This window comes from Saccostrea cucullata, unplaced genomic scaffold, assembly GCF_032062105.1.
Source record: "Saccostrea cucullata isolate Sc308-1 unplaced genomic scaffold, CSIRO_AGI_Scuc_v1 ctg973, whole genome shotgun sequence".
Taxonomy (NCBI): Eukaryota; Metazoa; Mollusca; class Bivalvia; order Ostreida; family Ostreidae; genus Saccostrea; species Saccostrea cuccullata.
The window spans coordinates 37,203-57,913 of NW_026935523.1; the positions used below are offsets into that span (position 1 = coordinate 37,203).

Consider the following 20,711-nt stretch of genomic DNA (forward strand, 5'->3'; position numbering starts at 1 on the left):
TGCATTCACCATTTTAAAGAACATCTGGGCCTCAAAGAGCATACGTACTACCACCAAACTGCGGATCCTCAACTCCAATGTAAAGTCCGTCCTGCTGTATGGTGCAGAAACGTGGAGGATGACTAAAGCTACCCTGCAGAAGATCCAGACATTTTACAACACCTGTCTCAGGCGCATCTTCAACATCCGATGGCCTGATAGGATCTCAAATGAAGAACTATGGATGAGAGCAGGACAGGAACCAATGGAGGTACAATTAAGACAGAGGAAGTGGCGCTGGATTGGACACACATTAAGGAAGTCACCATCCAGCATCACACGCCAGGCCCTGACTTGGAACCCACAGGGCAAAAGAAAACGAGGACGACATAGAAACACCTGGAGGCGTGACTCGGAGTCGGAGCTAAGGACACAGAATATGACCTGGCACGACGCAGCCAGAGCAGCCCAAAATCGTGTTCGTTGGAGGACTGTCGTTGATGGCCTATGTTCCTCACGGAACGACAGGCCTAAGTAAGTAAGTAAGTATTAGGATAAAATTATATAGGATTTATTAAAGGTACTGAATTTCAATTTAAGGTCAAGATCTAGTAAATATAAGGTGCCTACAGATTTTTTTAATTTAAGAAATTAATTCCTTTGATGTTGCTTTATAATATTAGCTTCGTCAAAATAGATGTTTCGGGGCATAATTTGTAGTAACACAAGATGAAAAACCATGTTTGAAAATGTCATTTTCAATGAAAAATTAAGGAAAACAGTATTGAAAATGGGAGTTTTTTTCCATATCAGGCAACGAAAATGTATCCAGTTTGCCTGCAGTTTTTAAGAAAACGGTAATTTGTATGTTCCAAGTCTCTTCTTCAAAATTATGTCAAATTTAAGATTGGTATCGGGACTACTTTTCAAACTGAATTCCATGGACATACTTTATTTTCTACATAATTCTATTGGAGCCTTGAAGTACGGGAAAAATAAAGTTGAGAGTGATTATTACGTCATAATGGATTTAGCACTGAAAAGTTATTCTAAAGTCATTTACTAGATCTTGACCTTAACATTGGTCATTTCATAAAATTCACTTTTCACAATATCTCTTCAAATCCAACATATTTTAGAAGCATATTAACAAAAAGGCCCGCATGTTTTAGAAATGTGATAACATGGGATAGAAAGAGCACATTCTTAATTTTCATAAAATTAAATAAAACCCATCGGTTTTTGAGAAATATCCTGTTACCATGGCAACGAAATGTTACAAAAATTCATTTTTCACAATAATAACAATTTTTAAGAGTATAGTAAGAAAAAATCCCACATGTCAAAGAAAACTGATAATGTGGAATAGAAAGAACACATTCTTAATTTCAATAAGATAAAATAAAACCCATGGGTTTTCGAAAAATATTCTGTTATCATTGCAACGAAATGTCACAAAAATTCATTTTTCACATTAAAAACAATTTTTAGGAGCATAGTAAGAAAAAATCCCACATGTTAAAGAAAACTGATAATGTGAAATAGAAAGAGCACATTCTTAATTTCAAAAATATTAAATAAAACCCATGGGTTTTTAAATAATGTTCTGTTACCATGGCAACAAAATGTCACAAAAATTGTTTTTCACAAAAATGCTAGTAACCATTTTTAAGAGCAGAAAACTGAAAGAATGGGATAAAAAGATCACATTCTTAATTCTTATAAAACGAAACAAACCCCATGGGTTTTTCAAAAATATTCTGTAACCATGGCAACAGAATATCACTAAAATTCATTTTTCAAGAAAATACAAAAATACATCATTTTCAGAGTGTGTTGTGGAAAAAATACCACAAGCACAAAAAATGTGATAATATAAGATAGAAAATTTTCTTCTAAACCTTGCAAATATTAGATAAAACCAGTGAATTTCTCAAAAAATTTTGTAACCATGGTAACAAATTATTCAGGAAACGCTTTTTTAGATATATTGTCTTTACAAGATCTCCATAAAGTACAAAATAATTATTGACTAACATATATGTTACTTTTATTATTTTCATAGTTTATTGTAAATGGATGAAAATATAATTTTTTATTAAATATGCTTTTGTAATTTGTATCTGGTAACCATGACAACATCTCAAAAAAAATTGTATTTGCCAATTTGTACAATTTAGCCAAAGTGATTAGCTTGTATGAAGAAAACTATATGAGAGGCCCTTAGCTAAAATATTGAAAGACACAACATTTTTTTTTTGTACCTAACTTTTTTTAAACAAATATATGGTTTCTATGGTAACTGTAATTAACCATTCATGAGACATAATCTAAATATTTCAATTGTTTTTGAAAAATCATCTGTAAATGTACTTTTTGCTGAAATCAATAGATAAAAAATAATTACATCTATGAATTTGAGGGTGAAAATAATGTTACTGCTCCATGTCGCCGGATAATCGTGTCCATCGATCATGTTCTGTCAGCCCACAAGACCGGGAAAATTTAGTTGCCAGATGATCGGCTTAAATGTGACCTAGGCATAAGTCGCGAAACTCGCAAATATTTATCGTTTGCGAATTAAAGTTGGTTTACAGTAAAGAAACCCTTAAAAAATGTCAATTTAACATTATAAAGTGTATCAAATGCCAAAGTAATCCATGTTCTTGACTAGATAGGCAAACTGAAATTCAAAATTTTATGTTAAAGGGGTATAATATTCAATATCCTGGGTGTATCCTGGTCTTGGTTTCAATAAAACCCCTTTTACGTTTGGAGGAGCATCAAAATCGATATCCTTTGTTTCTGGTCTGGATTTCTTTCAAAAAGTTTTAAACTGACAGTGTCTTCTTAAGTTTTTTTTTGGCCATCGTTTAGAAATGTGCCGTTGAGATTATCTGTATAAACTGTACATGTACATGTATGTGTCCTGGCTACTAAATAGATGCTCCATCTAAATTCCTCTGACATAATGCATGTGGTTGATTCATCAACCTGGAAAAAATGTAATTCAAAATTTGAACTTTGTTAATGAAAATAGGCATTCCATAAAGCAGTTTTTTTCTTGTTGGTGTTAAAGGAAGAGAGTAGCTAAGGTTCGTTTTCTCTATGATCATGATCATGAATAAGAAGGCAATGGTCCATAACATAAGTTTCAGCTTTTCTGACCCAGTGGCTCCTAATTTTTCTCTTTTCTTGATTATCACCCCCTTGTAAGGGGTCTTAGCCCTCCCAAGTTTGGTAAAAATTGGCCCTGTGGTTCTTGAGACAAACCTCAGCTCTACAATTCCTCTCTAAATTTACAAGTGACGTAACCCCTTCTTTGACCCTCAACTCATCCTTGCATCAGGTAGTTAGGTGTTGTTTGATTTTGAATATTAGCATGACTATTACAGCCTTATTCATCTGAAAAAGGGTTTTTACAACAACAAAAATTCTATTTAGATATGCTGCATTTTATAAATTTTAATTTCTAACTTTCTGCTGATTTCTGTTTCCAATATTCAGAGAAACATTTGTATGGATTGTACAAAATAATGAAGATGACACTGTGTTACAATAATACATCTTTTACTCCTATTCGGTATTTGGCTTCCACATACATGTAACTGCAGTAAAACCTGTTTAATACAAACACGTTTATTGTGAAATCACAGATATAGTGAAGTCTTCTTGTATCCCCAACTATATAAATTTTACGAATTTCAAATATGGATATATAAACGAATTAAGGATATAGCGAAGTACTTTTACAGGTCCCAGTAAGTTTGTTATATCTAGAAATTAACATTCAGAAAAAAATGGGGATAGGGCAATTTCTTTCCCTTCTCCTATCCTTTGTGCCTGAATGTTCACTTGAATGGAATTTGAATTCAAATGAAATAACTTTCCAGAATTGTTTTTAATCTACCTTTTATTAATTTAAATTTAGGAAAATTAATCTTAGATACTTTAGATAATATTCACTCAGAAGTTCGATAAAATGGTCTTTCTTTAATGATAAATTAAAAACATTAACTTACATCGACTGTTCACGGTACCTCAGTCGGTAGAGCGATCGCTCCGTGATCGGGAGGTCGTGAGTTCGTATCTCAGCCGCGACTGACGTAGTCGTTAAAATGGGTAGCAACTGTTCCTTCGGATGAGACCTTAAAAACCGAGGCCCCGTGTCAGCGGCAGGCGTTGGCATGATAAAGATTCCTCACTGCTCAATGGCTCTGAGTGCCGAGTAAAGGTCAAAATTTGAAGCCCTTTACCGGCATACGGTAACGTCTCCATATGAGTGAAAAATTCTCGAGAGGGACGTTAAACAATATACAATTAATCAATCAATCAATTAATTTACATCGATATAAAAAGTATTGAAATATTTTGATATTTTTTTGACAAATGCATCAAAACTGAAATAGATTAAAAAACTAATTACTATCCTATTTCTCGACCGTGTAAATAGACTTGATAGTATATTAAACTGATGTTAAAGGGGTTTCAGTTAAAGCATTTCGTAAATGCAATGGTTGTATCAATGCCCCGTCAACAATTATTACCTTTAGTGGTCATTTTTGGCATTTTTAAATATTAAATTCGACAACGGAATGCACCATTTACCTGCTTTTACAATGAAAAGACTATCCAAAATTTGTTTTTGTTGCTTTTGCCTAAAACAAAATGTTGTTATGATGGATACACCTTAAATTACCAAGCTGTAGTTACCAAGTGTTTTAAAGGAATAAGGAAATCATTGGCAAAAGACGCATGAAAGGTTATGCATAATTGGTACACTAAATTATAATGAAAATACAAAGCAATCGAATAAGAAATTGAGATATGAAGATGTATTACAGCACTCTGCTTTCTACAATTTGTACGCTGCCGATGTTAAACAGAGTATCTTCGAACAACCGAGCTTTGACTCATATTTTTAACGATTAAATGTAAAATTTTGAGGCAGGAAAAACATTATACACTGCTGAAGTATTTTCTGATAAAAGAAAACCCTGTAAATTTATATCGACATCCAAGGAAAAGTTTATTTCTTAATAGTTATTTCCAACTTTTTAAAGAATAAGTTTCCCTTTTGTCTTTTTTGGCCCTGTGGATTTCTGAAAAACTGGAACTGCTTAGGTTTAGATAACAATTCATTGAAAATCACTGAGGTCTTTGGTGATTGCGTATCAATCAAAAAAGACGTAATTTTTTGGCTGGTTAATGCATTATAACGTCACAAAATGCTTCACTTTCATAATATTCTGATCTAAAATATGCAACTAATAAATGACAGAACTTTTTGGGGGGATAAAAGTACATGTTTAGATTTTTTGGATCAGAGAGTGCGCTCATATTAATTTTCCTCACTGAAAATACTCAAATATACTGTTGATCCTAAGATTCAAGAACATTGCAATATCATAAAGCCTGTTTTCCAAGACTTGGACTTTTAGAAGAAATATTTTAAAAGGAAATGAAACCAGTAAGTCTCTGTTATTTTTATGTTTCAAGTGGAACATGAAATATTAAACACTGAATTGGTATAGAAGAATTACCCGCTTAGTTTAGACTTTCAGTAAGGCGTGGCATTCTCGACATTGCCTAATTAGCTTCTGAAATTTACAAAGGTTCCCTTCACTGATGAAATATACATATGATAGAAATGCGGCCGAATGTCAACTGGTGTAGTGAATTGCCAATTAAAAGTTCTCTCACGGCACAGAGGTGGGGCATAAGTTGTCTGATCGTTATCAACAACATTTTAAGTTCCTATGTTATTAATTTCGTAACCAATGAGAATCTTCTAGTATTCTCCATTACGTAGCGCCGAAAAAGTCACGCCCTACTGAAAGTCCAAAGATAGGGTTAAATCATCCTATCTACAGAACCATTTTATGAATGAAGTGAACCGGACTCTTTGTGTAGTTTTCTAAATGTTAAAATATATAAACCACTTCTTTTAATTTTCACTGATGATTTTTTTTTTAAATAGAGGAAGAAACACAGCTGATCAGCAGCAATGAACAAACGTGGAATTTTGATAACTCTAAAATTACCTTCGTAAAGTTCTAGTAAATGAATTCATGCTGTCTTTGGTATTCAATCGATCGTAATGTCATTATTTATGTCACTTTTCTCGTACTCTATATATACGATTGAATTATGTACAAATGAAAGTGTTTTCATGGAATTTAATTTCAATTGATGTTAAAGGTAATCTTGATGACTAATTAAAATTTGATTTATTTTAAACGAAGACAAAAACACGTATATTACAATGTTTAGAGAGACTACAGGTAATCTATATATATATATATATATATATATATATATATATATATATATATATATTTTTTTTGGGGGGGGGGGGGGGGTAAAATAGAAAAGGTTTCTCTTAATAATAACTTGTTTTTCTTCCTTTATTCATAAAATGAAAATGGTTGTTCAAATGTTTTTTACAAATTTTTTTTTTTGCGAGAAAGTTTTAAAAAGTTCAATAACTAAGTAGTAGTTAATTAACAATGATTTCATTGACGTTTATGAGGAAAGTCGTTTTTTGCTAATAAATAACTCAAGTAATATGAATATAAATAATGTGGCTGAAAGACACATCGAAACATTATAAATAAAATAACAATTGAAAATGTTTTTTTACAGATATTTCTTTTAAATGTATTTTTGATGAAAAAATTCAAGGTCAAAAATAAGGACACACCCCACTATTACATTTTAATAGTAATTAATGGGAACTATGTCTAAATATACCCATATATATACCGATTATTCAACATCTTCATATCTGATATTTTTTATTTAATTGTATTAAATCTATGGCAACTAAGCATAAGAAAAAGAAAAACAGTTGAAAACATTTTTTTAACGGAATTTTTTCTTTATTTTTATTAAATAAAAAATAGAGGGAGACGGTTTTTGGTGTAGGTCTTATTTCCAACTGAAGTAACTTTAATCCTTATGATGACCAAAATTGTATGGACGATACATTTTAGGATGCATACAACCAGTCTTGCTTCGGATGCTGGATCAGACTAATATTTTCAGGACGAGTGAACAGATAAATGTTTTTGGTGCAATTCTCATTTTTTATGAGTTCTATGATGACCAAACTTGTAGGATGATACATCTAAGGAAGCATACTACTAGACTAGCTTCGATGCTGGATATGACCTATATTTTCCGGGTAACTAATAACTGTTTGTTCAGTTCTCATTTCCAAGTAACTATGAACCATTTAATGACCAAACTTGCATGAATTATGCATCTAAGGATGCACACTACCAGACGTAAGCTTGCTTCGGATGTTGGATGTGTCCTTCATTTCCCAGATGAGTAAACTCGTTAATAATTTTGATGCAGTTCTCATTTCTATGTAACTATGAGAAACTTTATGACCAAAAGTGCATGCATAATACATTTAAGGATGTACGCTGATAGACTTGCTTCGGAAGCTGGATCCCACATACATTGCTTGATGAAGTTGAAGCCAGACGCTTACTACACACACTACACGTTTGACAATTGTGTACAGGGAAAACTATTTAATACAGAAATAAACTAACTTTCTAGAAGATATGTTCGTGTTTTTATAAAAATTATGTCTTAATGAAAAGGTAAACGTTTGAATATTGTTTGGAAGTTTATTTTAAAGAATGCTACGTTGTATGAGGACTTTGTTATCTATATATTTTAATACGAATATTGAATGAATCATTTTCATTCAAATTGTCATAACATGAAAATTATACGAGGGAACCTAAACACTTTATTTAGACACCGTCAGTTTTAATAATATAACAAAAAGCATTAAATTTAATTGTTGTGCTCGTTATTTGTAGTTTGTTTTCTAAAAAAATGTGTTTATAATCAGATGTACCAAGTGATTATAAAAAAAGAAACAAACAGTTGAAATTATTTTCGTTCCAAAATACTGCATTTGTTGTCTTTGATAATAAAAGCATACCAAAACCATCCAAAGCAGTTGTATGTTTTGAATTCGCAAAAATAAAATATTAAAAACTTTTGAAGAATTGTATTTGCTATATCACTTCATATTACTTTTAAATTGATTCGCATATTCAGTTAAGGAAGACGAGTTTCAAAGAAGATTTCAGAGACATATTAATGATGGATATGAGGAAGTATGTCCTATATCGCAAATTATTATAGTCGGAGAAAATGGGGTCGGGAAGACGACTTTACTGTATCGACTACAAGGAAGAACGGAGGAAGAAATAGAAAATATAACATCAACTCGGGGTGTAGAATTCCATGTCAGGAAGGATAGCTTCATCGTAAACGCTGGAAATCTTGGTACGTTTTCTGCAAATTAGCGTTTCAAAGAAATGTCAACTTATGCTTATCATATGTCACTCAGTTTTATTTTATTTCAGAGATAAATCAAGAGGGAATAAGAGACTTGACATTAGATCCAGACACGTTAATTAACGGTACATATGAGGTCAAAAAACAAAGCATAAAAATAATTAAATAATTTTTAAAGATTGCAAGAAACTAGATATGCAAATTTGGTTCGAGATAAACATTGCACCTTTTGAAATATGCAAGTAAACAAGCCTATTTAAGCTATTTATTTATTATAAACGATTATATCTGCACTTTGGATATAATTTTTTTTTACATTTTTGTTATTGTTTTGTACATATGAAAATATTTTTAGTTGTATCTTCAAAGGATAGAATGCTTACGTAGATTAATTGTTTAAAAATTCATTTCCAGAACTTCTGTCGGAGGGGCCAGAAAGCAAACAAGGTAAAAATGAAGATTAATTAAATATTGTTTGGGATGAGGGAATTTGGATTTAGCTCTTTGTTTGGTAATTCTTTTATTTTACAAGTGATTAAAATGATTAAATATAAAACCAATATTGTGAGAATTAGTAGTAATAATGCGGAAAAAAAAACAGTTGAGTATTTCCAATATAAAGCTAATATGTCATTTTGAGGTATTTGCAAGAATTGTTTTATATGATGTCATAGTTACCCGTACAAACTAGGCTCCGTTCCTTTTTTGTAATCTTAACTGTGCCGCGTACTCAAGTTTCAATAAAAACTATCCAAATCAAAGTGATCGTAAAAAAGAGAAAAATCTTAAGGGGATGAAGGACATTTAGCTGAAAAAATACCTGTCATTTAATTTTTTTTATATTTTGTATATATCGTATTTAGTATGTCCCACATACTATAAAGCAGACATATCAATAGGTGTGTAGACTTATTTCCTGAGATATTGAGTGACAAATACCACACCCCACAGTGTCTGAGTGGAGTTTTGATTTAACGCTCCGTGTTTCTGGGTCCATTACTCGGTTGATAATTGAATTTTTTCAGCATAGATAAAAAACATGCCAGCGGAAATGTATCTTTTAAAATATTTTAGAGTATGAATAGGGTTAAACATTCCAAAAAAGCAAGATTATTTTGTAACACCACATCTGGAGACGGAAATTTACGAACCTTTTAAGACAACTTAAGCAATAAAAAAATAATTTGCAAAAAATCCTATCATTCAATATTTGAAAATTTATGGCGAAGTTGAAGTTCGTCATTGTATTGATTAACTGTAAAAATATCGATTGGTGAAGCTGAGCTCAATATTGCACGGGGCAAAGTTAAACGAGACATGATCATGAGAAAAACGTGTCATGTTTACATTTCTCGAGTACTTACGGGAAAACCCAACTATTACGTCACACATTTCTGAAATAAGCTAAATAATACATACCCACAGAACATTACCGTTAACAACCATGTAAAAATGTTTATTGCGTTCTAAAATTCACAACATACCCCACCATGTAAAGATCATGGCCTATTTTTATGATTTTATACTACCTCTCTAAACCATGAATGATCTTACTGAACGGAGAGATCCACTATGACGTCAACGACGCGCTGGACGCGCAGTGTAGGGAAACGAAAAAGTGGATTAATCTATTCCGTAATTTGATATTTGCAAGAAATTTTAATTTTTGTCAGATATTTTTACTCTAAATGGTGAACGCAAACAAACAGTCAAAAAATTATACAAGTACTGTGGTTTCAGTCTCGTTTTGTACATATTTTCACAGAGATTATGACGTAATTCAACTGAGTCACATGACCATACATCCTTCGTCCCCTTAAAGGAAAACGGATTCACTTCAAGAATGCTAAAAAAATTCTAAGAGATGTGTCAGACAGTACACCTTCACATTTTTATAGATGACATATCTATAAAGCTAAGCAAACTGACTGTCTGTTGTTGTGAACAATGCTTTAATTTTTTCTATTTATAGTATCACATGCAAAACAGGCTAAAAATGAACAATCCGAAGAAAAGAAGCAAGGTATGTAAGATTAATGTTTAGCAAAGCAGTATAATTATATTCTTTAGGATACATACATGTACTCGTATATAATCATCGTCAACAGTTATAAAAAATAGAATACATTATGAATCATTAAGGCTTGAGAAAAGGCGGTAGAAACCCAAAGACTTTAAAGAAAATTGCGGATGCAATAATGTAAAAGATAGAAATAATGAACAGTGAATGAATTTATCAAATCTCTAACCAGTACAAATATATAAAAAGGAAACCTAGATCCCTTGGAATTTTCAAAGGTCGCATCAGGTGCCTTGGAGGATTAAGTGTCCCTTGTTAATCGATCACATCATATTTACTTATCAGGTTGATGGATTTTTTTGACAATTCAGTATCAAAACAAAGGGCTAACAACTGGTATAAAACAAGCCAAAATACAACTTAATGATTAGTTATATTTCCTAACAATGGTATTATAATGACCATAAAATTTACGAAATGCCGACTTTAAAAGCGTTTGGTAAAATTTCTGTTACATCAAGTTATCAGAGGGTAGTGTGCCTCGATTTACATTTAAAAGTTGATCACACTCAAAGCAAGCTTTTGAATTACGAATAATTTCAAAGAATTGGAAGACAAACACCATAAGCAGACAATAAAATAAAATAAGTATAAGAAGTTGGAAAAGCTGGTCATCTCGTTTGTCATACAATTTAGATGCCAAGTTGCCTGTCGATAAAGTTCTTAATATATGTAAATTTTCATGAAAACATGAACTGGATGCCCATCACCAGGCGATTTTTTATATGCCTATCTAGTATTAATTCTATATTCTTGTTTGAAACGAGTATTTTTGATTAGTGAAAGAAACCCCTTTATAACCATGTGATTCTCTTCTACATCAAAAAATGTATTTCGATCACTCTAGCTCTTTGGTCTTGTAGACAGTCTATGTATATAAATGATCTTTATACATAAATTACATTTCATGTACATGTATAAACAAATTGTAATTTATTTCAATTTTTTTAAAATGATAATCATGTATAGTGGAGACGTATTTTTTTCACGGTGTCATAATTCCGCGGAATCTCAATTTCTGTTTAATCCGCGGGTAGAAAATGACGCCAATTTTCTAGATTGTCACTATATGCCTTTCATTTATTAAGTATACTTGGAAGAATTTCCGCGGAATATTTTTGACCATGTACATAGCGTAATCTATAACATATTACCTTTACTTATTATTTAGAATCACCAACAGATAAAAGTGTGAAAGAGACAGTACCAGGTGGTGAGAAAAAAGGTAATTTTTTCAATTTTAACATCTTCAGGACAAAAGTTAATTTGAAAACAGTGTATTTTCATGTAAAAGTCTTATCACTCAGAAGACTACAACGTCACATACATTAAAAGCTGTTCTCTCGATTCTTAATTTCAAGAATGTGCGGTTTTGTCTCATACGTGTACATGAAACTACTCGTGATATAAACGTATGTTTTATCCTTGGGTAGGTACTTTCTGGTTTTGACACGATCCCTCCGCGTCGCTTCAAGATTCAAAGAACTACGAACGATAGTTTTGTTCTCTCGCCTACCTTTAAGTCAATTCTCAAAGTTAAGATACTAGAATGATTTTCAACATTTTTATAGATATTTACATGAATTTTCATAAAACGTTACTTATTTGGGTAACCAAAGAGAGATAACTCTATAATTTTGGTAAAACTTGTGTTTTTCCCTATAGAAATCAACGGAAAACGGAAAATTATTTTTAAGACATCTTCTCCCCCCCCCTCCCCGTGTGACAAAAAATCCTTTTTACAGGTAATATGGACTGTCAATTTGGAAAGAGCAAGAGCCATCTTATGCACAAAATGGCCCTGTACTTATATCAATTAATCAAATATCACCATCTTTCCCATTCATTATATCAAAATAAAGTAAAAACTTGGTGCTTTCATTTTCTGTAATAAAATTTCGTTTTGGGAATCCATACGAGGGTTGTCCGTAAAGTTCGTGGACAAGCTAAAATTTAAAGAAAGATGGTGTCATTGATATTTATAATTAACATATTTATAATCCTTTACTAAATATCAATTACAAAATGTAAAATAATATTTAATTTCAAATAAGTAATAATAATTATGGCTTCATTATTAGACTTATGATGGTGACCCGGACCACCGCAAAATTTTAATAAAAAAAGGTACATATCACTTTATAAATTTCATTTGTATTTTTTAAAATGCTGCAGAAATTCGGATTGCTTTTACATTACGAGGTTGACAAAAGTTTAAACTACAAACCTGCAAAAATTGAACGTTCAGAGTTCAGAAGTGCCTGAGAAATCTAGGTTAGAATCTACTAAGACAGGATCGGCTTTGTTCGAAAAAGGGACGTTTTCGGAATAGGCGGAGCAGTGATAAAATTCTGCGTTGACATCGGAAAAACACTAACAAAGACCAATAAATGCTGTAAACAGTCGGGAAAATATAGTAAAGGAAGTCGTTCATAAGTATTTAGCTGAAAATAAAATTTTCAGACGGAAGGAACAAAATTTGTTTTGTTTTATATATTTGCGTAAAACATAAGAAAGAGATAAGATACATTTTATCATATTTAAGACTGGTAATTCTTGAAATTTCTATTTCACTTGAAAATATCCTCCACCCCCCTTTTTTTCAAGAGCTGAAATTAAGGATAATTTACTTTCTGGTGCTTGAATTAAAATAATTAAAAAATACCATAGAACTGTTCTTTGTATTAAACAAAGATTTAATGGCCAAATTGCCATTGATATAGAATTTAATAGGTGCAAAATATGGGCAGGAATCAAGAGTTAGAGTTCGTAGTTCTTTATCAAAACTTTAAATAATAATGATAATGATCAAGCATTTTGTTAAAAGCAAGAAAAATACTTTTATACTTAAAAAAGTGTCAAGTTTTAACAAAATATCGGTAACTGTTTAGACGGATGTTTAACCCCGGTCCCCTGCCGATTATTTTTTAGAGAAATGTAGGACCTGGCAGTTAAGTGTGTTTGTGCAAAATTCAATTTTGCACTTTCAAAAATGCTTTCTGTCCCGTGGGGATCCGGAATAGAATAGGTCCTCAGTACCCCTTGCTTGTCGTAAAAGGTGACTAAATGGGGCGGTCCTTCGGATGAGACCGTATACACTTGTCACAGCAGGTGTGGCACGATAAAGATCCCTCCCTGCTCAAAGGCCCTGAGTGCCGAGCATAGGCCCAAATTTGCAGCCCTTCACCGGCAATGGTGACGTCTCCATATCAGTGAAATATTCTGGAGAGGGACGTTAAACAGTATATAATCAATCAATCAATCAAAAATGCTTTCTTACATAATATTATTTATGCCTTAAGGTATTGTGCAGCTCAACAAAGTTTTTAAGCTCACATGGGTTTTCGCACAAATTTAGGTCACATTGTTGTGATATAATATTGTGTATCGAGACAACAAAATACATTTTAAAAGTATTTGTTTACATAATTTAAGTTTAATTGCATTTACTGAAACATTATTCACACAAATAAATTGGTAGAACTTTGATATATTCATGGCTGAAAAATAACGCAACTAGGTTAATGGCTACCCAAATGTAGTTCAGTGTATGCAGAGCCTCAGGAATTTGATTATGACGTCACAGTGAAATTGTACAAATGAATCTCGGCGAATAAATAATAATTTCCTTTTTCTTACATACTTTGATTATTCATAATTATTGTAAATATAAATCAATGTGTAACTTATCTAGTCATTATAACACTATTTGAATGTAAAATCAAAGCCAACTTGATCTCGCTGTACTAACAGATATGACATCATAGGCTAGTTTGACACGCAGTTTCTCTGTGCTTGAGACGCAGATAAAGTTATTTAGTGGAACTGAAAATAGGAAAATTAAAACTAAATAAGCGTGATCTGATTAAAATTGATTTATATTTTTGAATGCATTAATCAATAGTTCAGTCTTATTTAATTGATAACTATTAGGTCTCGTATAAAGCCACAGTCATGCACTTTTATACAGAAACGTACTACAATCACAGGTACTACCCTCATAAATCTCAAAAATTCAACGATATCTGCTTGATTATAAATTATGAAATTTTATACACATGTAGCTATTGTCCCTATTATTTGCTGGGAGCAAGTTGTGCGCTGTTGATTTTTTCCATAATTTTACATTTCTTCAATGGATATAGTGTAAATGCACATAGTTTATTAAAAGTCGACTAAATTTTATATAATTCCTGGGCATGTAGAAGTTGCTCCCAGCACTTTTAGGGTTAAGAAATTTGTCTTAAAGAAAACGTAATGAATTTCATAGTAAAAAATTATCCGTATATCCTTGAACTTTTACGATCTTTGTACAGTATCCCTACATATTTTTTTTTCTAATTTTAATCATGTCACGTGACAAACAGCTGATGTACGTGAAGCCGCTTTGGCCAAACTCGGTTGAGACCCCATACATACATATGCATTAGTATAATTGTCATTGATATAAAACTCATGCTAATAAAAAAAATATCAACATTATATTGATTTTTTCGGAATATTTTCAGGCATATTTCCTATGGGCGGCAAAACCTAGCTGCGAACAACTATTCTCATTTGAATTTTTGTAGTTTCTTGCCAATTGTAACTGTTTTTTAATCCGTTCTTTTGAAAGCAAAAGCTCTTGGCAGAAACGTAGACATGGGTACAGTACAGCTACTGTAACTTGTATTTTCTCTTTAATTCGGGGTGGTAATAGTATTTTTCATCTGATTGACGGCAATCTATGTTGATAAGGTAGGATTTTTAAGAGTCAACTTTTAAATCTTAAATCATGAAAGATCCATCCCACTGCAATATTTTAATGTTTCAAACCGTAAATGCAGAAGAATAATCCTTTTCATAGAAGGAATTTACTATTTAAAAAAAAAAATACTTCAGTATCCTACCCTCTAGCGTGGTTTCCTTTTGCAATATTATCCCTTTTTGGCGCTACATTCCGACAAACCCAAGAGGAATTATATGTTAAATGAGCAAATATTTTATAAAAATTCTCACCTTTAAGAAGAAAATGTAAAAAAATCAACTACATGGGATCAAGGAAAGCTCGTTTTATACAATTTGTAAAAATCTATGGTAGAATCGTATTGTCGAAACATCCTACCATTTATTTATAAATTTTCTTTAAAATTTAAAAAGACATTTATGCTCGACATTATATATGTTATATAACGAACGTTTATGCTATTGTACTGAAGTTCCAAAATGGTAATTTCTATAACAACAATGTGACCTTAATTTGTGCGAAAAACCATGTGAGCTTAAAAAGTTTATTGAGCTGTATTTGTAACTTACAATGTATCCGAATCTTCAGTGTTCTTAACCCTTTCACCGTTTTCACTTTCACCTTTCAAAGAATGACATTGAATAGGGGCCTACAATTAAAAAAAAATATCCCTAAGTCTATACAACTTTAAGTCAAATGTTAGTTTGAAAAAAGCCTCTAACTGATTGTCACATATGTTTTAAAAGACGCAGATAGCAAAGATCTAATATTTTTCACATGATAGTCTTCTTTTCACCATTCCACATCAACAGTGCGACGTTATATATTATGCGTCATCATGTTGAATACAAATGAAAATCATTACTTCAAAGTAAAAAAAAAAATGTATGAAATATAAAGAACATGTATTATTGTGTGATTTGATACTGACTTTATTCAACTCGTTGAAATGGTGTGTATTCACTCAGCAAGCCTCGATCGAGAATATACTCCATTCCAGTTTGTTAGACGTACTGGTTCCTGACGACAAAGCAGGTAACAAGATTGTCTTCGTTTGTATGACTTTTTATATAAATTGCATTCTAGAAGAACTTGGATTTGATTCTACAAGTGGTAATCCTACTTATACTTATACTTCTCTTTCTAAGGAAGAAATTCTTCAAAATTACGTGTCCGTTTTGAATACTTTTAATATTCCACAGAGAAAATGAAATTGAAATACCTTATATATATTGGATTTCGAAACTTCATAAGAATCCTTACAAAGGTACATTGCGGGTTCCATGGCTAGTAAATGTTCAGCCAACCCTCTTTACTCCTCACTAAGATATTGACGATGGTGAAGGAAAAACTTTAGAGTACTGTGCAACTATATATTCAAGAAGTGGTGTGAATGAGATGTGGATACTGAACAAATCTAAAAAACTCTTGGAAAATTTGAAATCACAAGATTTTTACAAAAATCAACAGCTTAAAAACTTACGACTTTTCAACTTTGTACACAATTATTCCAAACGACAAATTAAAATCCAGACTTTTTTATATTATTGACAGCTGATTTTTCAATAAAAATGGAATTCATAAATTTACTTACCTCGTCATTGGACATTTGCAAAAATATTTTGTTAAAATTGATTCTGATTGCGCACATAAGTACTCTGAAGTTGACATCAAGAGGATGCTTGAGTTTCTGATTGACAATATCTATGTGATTTTTGGAGACCAAGTATTCCAACAATCTATTGGAATTTCCATTGATAAAAATTGCATTCCGTCATTATTTTTATTCTCATATACAGCAGAACTTATGCAAAATCTTATGCAAAAAAAGAAGAAGAAATCACTTGCTGTAGCCTTCGACTCGACATTTAGATATATCGACGACCTATTGTCAATCAACAATGATAATTTCCATTCGTACGTCGATACGATACATCCTGGTGAGCTTGAGATAAACAGTCTGACACTTCTGTTTCGAACTTGGATATTTTACTTAAAAAGACGCTAATGGTAATCTAACAACTAAGCTTTATGATAAACGTGATGACTTTATCTTTTCTATCGTCAACTTCCCTTACTTATGCAGCAATATACCTTCATAGCCTGCATACGGAGTATATATATCTCAGTTGATATGATATGCAAGAGCAAGCTATACGTATGACGAATTTCTAAAATGAGGTTAATTATTGACAAGAAAGTTGATGAAACAAGAATATATGCGGTCTCGTTCAAAGTCATCATTTCGTAAATTCTATTGTCGATACAATGACCTTGTCAGCAAATAAAATTTATCATTAAGTCAAATGCTGACTGACGTTTCTCATACCAATTCTAAGTCCATTATTGATACACTGAATTGACGTTGGATTTTTCCGTTATTTCCTGATCATGACAAGGAGCACACGGCGGGTGTGACCAGTCGGCAGGGGATGCTCACTCCTCCATGGCACCTGATCCCACCTCTGATGTTTTGGGGGTCCGTGGTTGCTCTGCTCCCATTTTGTATTGTTTTATGGACTTTGAGATTGAATTCTGTTCGTTATCTTCATATCTTTCCTACAAAGCCAATATCAAATCACACAATACAGAAATCCTCTATTTATCATAGTCCATGTTTGCCTAGGATATTCTAGTTCATGTACAGTTTCTGAATTAACGTCGATGACGATCTAAAACAAAGATATGCTTTGGTCTATATTGAATTTTATTGTAAATAAACTTTAATTGTAAGCGGTTAATATTAGATTTATGTGTTTTAGTTGGATATACGTATCTATCATAAAGTCAGCATTGAAAACAGGTGATTCATCTGCTGAAAACAAAGTGCGAGATCTCTGCACTGTACTTCTACCTAATCTCTTTTCTCCCACAGATGAAAGTATTGAGTTGACTGAACCAGATGAAGCAATGAAAGGTAACTAATAATTTCTTTTTTTCGTAATGCAGACGCATTAAATTAGATACTCTGAATTTAGTAATCTGAGTTCATTTTATTTTAAATTAAAGCCTGCTTATATCATCTTTCTCATTTTGAATATATTCTTTGGCTTACTTCTATATATTTACATTTGCAAATGTTTTCCTTTATATAACACTACTGAAAGCAAGCGTTTTGACAACTGTATAAATACAGGTACGGGGTCAAGAGGTCATAGATGTGCGTATGGATAAACGTTCGACGTAAATTCTCTGTGACGTCATAAATTGTCGACGCGCGTTTAGTGGATTACATACACGCCGTTGGGTTTGAAAAATAACGCATTTCACACGTAAAAGTAATAATCAGGCAAATATACAGTACGAATAAGTCACAAATGCAAATATAAGTAATAAGGTATCATTTTTTGAGTTTTATTGAGATGTAAAACGGGTTGGCACATGATCAAGTCTGGGATTTGATCACGTGACCAACCCGTTTGACATCTCAATAAAACTAAAAAAAAATGATACCTTATTTCTTAAGTAAATGTGCACTGTGGAAATGCACTTTGAAAAAATTAAGCACTTTGAAATTTTTTTTTCAAAGTGCTTTAAATGTGGAACCAAATCAGTGCACTTTGAAAAAAATTTTCAAAGTGCGTTAAGAGTCTACATCAATATGTTTTACCATGGAGACACTTCAAGCACTTTAAAAAAATTAAATCATATGTAAAGATCAGTAAAGTAAAGATTTTATTTGTTATTTATCTTTCAAAACACCTTTAAATTGATTTACCCCCGTCGAAAAGAGGAGAAGACGGGTATAAGATCCCTCAGTCCAAATCTTTAACTTTCCATTACATGGGTGTCGGTAACTTACGGGACAGGGGAGCAATAAACCCCAAAAAGAGTAAGCTGCATTTTCAATGCTAATACGGTGTATATATCTTTCCCCTATTCCCCTATTCCCTGGCACTTCACCAGGTCTCGATGTCTATACCTAAAACATTCATATAATTATGTATTTACATAACCTGTATGACGTTGAAAACTTTAAATATTAAATGAGTTAATTAAAACATATGGAAATTTAAAGTATATTTAATTGTATGAGAGAGAAAGAATTTTCAAAGTTTTGAACAATCAAATTGCCCTCTTTTTATTATGATAAATGCCAAGTTGCTTAAAGCTTTTCACTGTTAGTGCCTCCTTTACACCTTTACATCTATTTATTTAAGACTAGAATTTAAAAAAAAGAAACGAATTAATGATCTTAAACAGTCGTCATTCCTTTTTCAAGACTTTTCCCTTTCATTTTATCCAAACCTTAAATATTTAAAACGTTAATATTTCAGGTCCTGATGTGACCTTATCAAAAAAAAGGTATCCAACCAGAGTCTGTTATTTATCATACAGATTATTTGTAAGAATATTGATCAAGCTTTACATTTTTTTTAAAGTGGGTTAATATGGTCGATATTAACGCACTTTGAAAAAAAAAAATTCAAAGTGCGTTAGCGTAGTCCCAAATTTAACAAACTTTGAGAAAAAAATTCAAAGTGCGTAATTTTTCAAAGTACGTTGTAAGACCATCAAAAATTTGAATTTAATGTTCCACCCTACTCTATGGCTGATTAGAACTTTTTTGGTTAAATATATTATCAAGCATTTATTATTGCCTGGTCGCAGAAATTCTATGGTCAAAATTTTAAATAAAAGAAGATCAAAGATCAACGAATAAAATCTGACCTTAATATTGTACATATAAAGAAAAGGTCAAGAAATACTTGAAAACAATGTATATTTGTATACGAATTTTATTTATTCGGTGAATATATTGGTTTCATGGAAAAGAAACGAAAAATTGTATGAGGATGGCCGTTTGTATGTCTGTAAAATGAAAGGTTTGTCTAATTGTATTTTATTTAATTTTAAAAAGGTTTAATGCTAATGTACGTTATTCTTCACGCACAGTCACGTAATATATAGTACACAAATTAAAAAAAAGTAAAAACAAGAACAATAACACCCATGACCCCTACCCACCCACCCCAAACCCCTAATAAAGGAATATGACAATAAATTTCGGATTTTTTAATGTAATGTTTTTTTTCTTAAGCCCTTTACATCTGATTCAATTTTTTTTTTTTTAAAAATTGTTCGGCGCTTTTTAAAAAAGCTTTATTAGTTAAAAAATTCTTCAAGAGGTCACCCTTGCTCTCACATTGAATTTTGGTATTCCGGTCTCATCCAAAGAACAGACAAAAGAATATTTAAAGTCTTGATATTATTCATTTCTATGTCTAAATAGACCATTTTTTTTATCGATGAATGTTGTCTATGATTTGAAAAATGTACGTTAAAGTTGGTGAAGTTTTTAATAAGCGTTTTCTCATTAAGCAGGTTACATTGAAAGATTTTAAACACGATTGGTGTTAAAGTTGCAATTCTTTGAAAAGGGATGAAGAGTTAAATTAATGTCCTAATACATTTGCTAGAGCTGTAATTTCTACTCATTGGTTTTCAAATACATGTATATTTTTATTGTTAACTTTTCAAGAATATGTTTCATTTGAAAAATATGAAGTAGAAGTTTTGTTAAAGAGCTGCACTGTAAAAGTTATGATAGCCTTTCCTTAAAAGGATATTCAGGTGGGTAGAACAGTGCAAAATGTT

The 20,711-nt window shown here is 31.8% G+C and overlaps 1 protein-coding gene across 1 annotated transcript in view; it reads left to right on the forward strand.

Moving 5' to 3' along the window:
• The first annotated feature begins 9,851 nt into the window (after nt 1–9,851).
• Nucleotides 9,852–20,711, forward strand: part of LOC134243099 (uncharacterized) — an 89,225-nt gene continuing 78,365 nt past the window's right edge. The window contains exons 1-3 of the mRNA XM_062725314.1: nt 9,852–9,909; nt 10,280–10,330; nt 11,559–11,612. Of these exons, the coding sequence (XP_062581298.1) occupies nt 9,852–9,909; nt 10,280–10,330; nt 11,559–11,612 (163 nt within the window). The remainder of the gene's footprint in view (nt 9,910–10,279; nt 10,331–11,558; nt 11,613–20,711) is intronic.